Here is a 5,000-nt window from a genome sequence, read left to right on the forward strand (position 1 = left end):
CTTGTTATTGACACCAACCTGTTTGTTCCTGCAGGTGTTTGGCAATAAGATGGTCATCCCTTCACTGGACGGTGCCTTGTTCCAGTGGAACCGGGACAGGGAGAGTATGGAGGCAGTGCCTTTCAGTGTGGAGTCCCTGCTAGATTCGTCTTACCGAATCGGGGAGGACACCGTCCTGGTTGGGGGCAAATCTCTTACTACCTATGGCCTGGGGGCCTACAGTGGCAAGGTCAGTGACAGCTCATTCAATGTCCTCTCTGTTACCAAGAGAGCGAGTTAAAGTAATGGTTGTGATGTTTGAGGTAAACCCAGTAGAGTAACCCTGGTTGTATCACCCCCTCCCGTTGTTTGCCTCAGCTTCGGTACATCTGCTCTGCGGTGGGCTGCAGTCGCTGGGGGGAGGAGGAGATGGTGACAGGAAGATATGCTGCTGCTGCAGAGGACTCAGAAGACCGTGCGAGCCATCAGGCCTCGGTCAGGGATGGAGAAGTGGGTTTCATTTAATCAGTCACTCAAACTGTCGTTGTCAGTCCGTTTGACAGCAGCTACTGTATCTTGTGTGGGATTCCAGAAAGGCTCACGGACACTCGATTGACTTTCTGTCAATGGTTTTAAATAAAGTCTGTTAACCTTTCAGCCACTTTGAGTTATCATTACTCTTCCTCTTTACCGGCTGGCTTTACCACACGGACCAGATCGTTCTACTGTCTTATGTTTCAGACTAATTTGATATCCGAACAAGAAGTATCGTAATCCATTGTTTTTATTATTGTTCCACCATCTGCCTCTCAACAGGCTGAATACATGTTGCTTCTGTTTACTTTGAAATGCAGTGCAGTAATTATTCATTCATTCAACAATTGTTTTTTATGAATCTTTAGTTTGACCCCTGATTGTGATCATCGGTTATAATGAAAGTAGTTGTTCAGTCGTGCACTATCCCTCTTTATATTAGGTGGAACTTCAGTGTTGGAAACTTTGAGCTGAAGCTCCTCCCTGAGACGCAGTCGGGAATGAACTTCCTGGAGGGAGAAGTTGCGAGTGGCGACTGGAGGGAGAGTCAGCGGGTCATCGCGGATGAGCCAAAAGAGAGACAGCCGACGGAGAACCAGAAGAACCCAAATCTGGACCTCGTCATCAAAGTGTCTGTTCCTGATTGGAAAGTCATGGCCTTCAGTACCGAGCCTGACGGACAGCTGGTCTGGGAACGTCAGGTGAGAAGTTATAACATCTTACATATGTCATTAAGTTGCATTTACAGTGAGCACGTTGTTTCTTTGCTCTACGTTTAGTTCAGTTCTACATGAAGTATATAAACTCTGTATCACCTGTTCGTGTAGTTCTGCACACCCATCGCGTCGGCTTGGCTGGTGGGCGGAGGCAAAGTCACACCAATCGCCCTGTTTGACGACAATGCCTACAGCAGCCAGTCGGAAACTGACGAGGAGGAGGAGGAAGAGGAGGGTTCAAAGAAGGCCAGAGGACCCGAAGAGTCCAGTGTTTACCTTGGTAAATCCATACACCGCATGCTCGGGCTCGATCCTAATGTTTAGTCACATTATTTGCAATTTCATCCAAGTCAACTCAAGTACACGTGTAACTGTTTTGCACTTGGTTTCATCAGGGATGTTCCAGGGACAGCTCTACCTCCAGTCCTCAGTGAGGATCAGTGAAAAGTTTCCTTCCAAAGCCATCGGATCGGACATAATTCCACTTCCCACAGTCAAGTGGAAGCCTCTAGTCCGTAAGTGCGACTCCTTCGCCATACGTGCTGCGTCTGTAGACCCAACGTGATGTTGCATCTTCTTTTCAAGAACTATTTGAATACACGAGTAGCCGTTTGGGCTTTGTCTTCATGCTCCTTCATGTATGACTATGCTGCCTCTTTCCACCGAGATCACAGAACTTCTTCATCTTGTGCCTTGACACAGATTCACCATCTCGGACCCCAGCTCTGGTCGGCTCGGATGAATTTGACAAGTGTCTGAATAATGACAAGTTCTCCCATGAAGAATACAGCAACGGAGCCTTGTCCATCCTTCAGTATCCTTACGGTAAGAACCTGACGATGGAACAACTACGGTCTTGTTTACATAGACGCGCTGCATCGGCACCGAGAGTCTACAGCAGAGAACAGTACATTCCCACAGACTGATTTCTGCTTTCCCTCTTCGTAGACAACGGCTACTACTTCCCCTACAGCAAGCGTTACCGGGAGAAACGCCACAATGCCGTGAGCCTGATAAGCCCGGGAAATGGGGCGGGAGCTGAGATTCGCAGGAGGAAGGACCCCGTGCTGTTGCTACCATGGTGGAAGGAGATCCTCGGCACCATCGTGTTCTGCATCGCCGCCACCACCTACATCGTCCGCAAGTTCTTCCACCCTCCCGCCCCGGTGGCTTACGTGAGGGTAAGACCACAGACGCAGCCTGCAGCAAGAACACATAATAATAATAATAATAAGAATCAGAGAAAAAAGATTAAATAAATTAAATAAACCAGCAATGTTTTCGAGAAATAAAACTCAAATCAGTACGTTTTCTTCCGAATAGGTCTTATTTACGTAGCTCATGTATGCGCTAGAATCCAGAGTGTGTCCTTCTTGCTAAATCCGATTGCAAGTACAATTTGAAGTCATCCAGTGCAGGCATACATAGCAACAACTGTACTGTCACGTCCACGGCTCTGGAGGTCCATGTTTTAATTTGGGTTATAAGAAAAGGTTTAAACTAAACTTAATTCTCTTTTTCTTTAGCACGATATAAATAGGTGATTCTTCTGCTTTTTATTTAGAAGTTTACTACATGTCCTTCCCTTCTGTTAGAGACCTTGTCTTAGGAAAAAACTACCCAGCATGCCACAGAAGTTAACCTACTTTCTTCTTTTTTTTTTACATCCACAATTAGGTAACATTTGTGTGTCTTTGCTGTCCTCCTTCTGTCCCTCACAGCAGCGGAAAGAGTCAGAGACCCAGTGCCAGACAGACTGCAAGTTTGACCTTGAGGTTGTGGAATCCAAAGAGCCGGTTGCTATGGAGACCCGTTCCAGCGAATACGTGTCCAGGTGAGTCATTCAACGCGCTGAGATGCTGAGGCAGTGTGCTTGGAAAAATGATTTATTTTTTCGTCATGACTCAGGAAAACCTGACAAAACGCTGCCACTGTGCAGGGAATTGAGATCCTCACACTTGAAAGTTGCGTGTGAATCTCACTCACTCTCTCTCAAGGTGTAGCTACAGAGTCAGCACTGTTACCATGGTGACCACTGGTCTTCCAGCCTGCCTTGATAGGACGAGGCAGAGATGGGAGATACGAGTCGTAGTAGTGCATGATTGGATAACTCAGCTGTTTGCCATCAAATGAAAATGACCTTGGCCCCCACAGACCCCACCCTACCCAGCAGCATCTGCCACAGGGTCGGGGTGTCACTTTACGTCTCCGTCAGCACATTGTCAAGTTTATTTTTTTGTTATTTTGGACAGTAAATATGATCAGTAGACATAATTTATGGGCTGTTGCTGACCTCCTGTCGTTTGATCGATAGTGTTTGCATGTTTACATTCTTCAGCTGAATAATCCCCTGAATAATCTCTCCCCCCCCCCCCCCCCCCCCCCCTTTTCTTTTTTCTCCTGTTGTCAAACCCTGCATATCCTCTTCTTTTGATCCACCCCAAAATGACATACGCTCACCCTCCCCTTCCCTGTAACACTACTCCTGCAATCAATGCAAATATCTCTCGCTGGAGAAGTTTCCCATAATAACACATGGTGGCTGTTGCAGCAGCTGAGGCAGGCATGAGGCCGGATCATTAGGCGGGAGAGAGAGAGAGAGAGGAATGAAGGCCTGAATCACATGTGCACACACATTTCCTAAGAAGACAACCGTCAATCCCCAGAGGAGGCTGAGCAGGGATGTTTTGCACCCCGAGCCAAGCGAACGCCAATATAACATACAGGCACACAGATGCTTATTGTTGTTTATCTTTTTATAGAAAATGTTATTGATCACTTCACTTAACAGGAGATCTATAAGGAAAAAAACTCCCATAAACAACAGAAGAGGAAAAGGGATAAATAACACACTGGAGCAGCCAATTGAGCAATTGTTGTAGCCCTGTATAAGTGGGTGGGTGCGTTCTCTTCCAGTGTCTCGGTGGAATCCAATTTGTTGTTGTAAAAGCCAAAACAATCCATCTCTGTCATCTATGTGTCTGTCAGAGCGCTGAAGTTCAGCGGTGGATCACAAAATACAGTTTTAGGACTTAAAAAGTACTTTAAAAAAAAATAATTTGGGTTTTTCTTCCGTTTGAAATGTTTGAAAATGCAACAAAACAAAGTATAAACGTGGATGCGGATTTCTTTTACCACTGTGTGACTGAAATACGACTTTCAGTAGAGCTATGTTTTTACTACTTTCAAAAACTCTTTACAACAAATTAATAAATGATGAGACATTCATCCATTTTTAAAATGTAGGTTGTGCCATGTTAATCCTACATCTTGTGAGACCTCTGAGCAGAGTCTGTGTTACTGTCTGGTTTCATGATCCTGTACCAGCAGCCACAGCCCTGCCAGGGATTTGGCTGGTACTAATCACCTTTTACACTTAATAAGCCTCCTTGACCACAGTGGGTGTTCTTATCCCATTTCTTTCGAGTTGTCAGGATGCAGGACACACGTTCTACCCCTAAAAGCAGAAGGATTCTTCAATGCAAATTAACAACCAACGTGTCTTCTCCGCAGGTACCTGACTGATTTTAAGCCAGTGCAGTGCCTTGGCCGCGGGGGGTTCGGTGTTGTGTTTGAAGCCCGCAACAAAGTGGACGACTGCAACTACGCTATCAAAAGAATCCGTCTGCCCAACAGGTAGCGCCCGCTCGCTGGTCGCACCACCGCCTTGCTGCAGGCTATTGGCTCTTCCTTTATCTCTGTTTTCTTTAAAGCTGGTAGACTGAGTTATGCAAGCGGCAACCTACTTATCTAGAATACACACAGAGGCAC

The 5,000-nt window shown here is 46.1% G+C and overlaps 1 protein-coding gene across 1 annotated transcript in view; it reads left to right on the forward strand.

The window, feature by feature from the left end:
• eif2ak3 (eukaryotic translation initiation factor 2-alpha kinase 3) overlaps positions 1-5,000 on the forward strand; it is a 32,719-nt gene that overhangs the window by 17,740 nt on the left and 9,979 nt on the right. The window contains 10 exon segments of the mRNA XM_029460624.1: positions 35-229; positions 358-413; positions 415-489; positions 956-1,214; positions 1,341-1,509; positions 1,625-1,744; positions 1,932-2,054; positions 2,178-2,410; positions 2,951-3,063; positions 4,743-4,865. Of these exon segments, the coding sequence (XP_029316484.1) occupies positions 35-229; positions 358-413; positions 415-489; positions 956-1,214; positions 1,341-1,509; positions 1,625-1,744; positions 1,932-2,054; positions 2,178-2,410; positions 2,951-3,063; positions 4,743-4,865 (1,466 nt within the window).

Source organism: Cottoperca gobio, chromosome 22 (assembly GCF_900634415.1).
Source record: "Cottoperca gobio chromosome 22, fCotGob3.1, whole genome shotgun sequence".
In the NCBI taxonomy this organism is placed as follows: domain Eukaryota; kingdom Metazoa; phylum Chordata; class Actinopteri; order Perciformes; family Bovichtidae; genus Cottoperca; species Cottoperca gobio.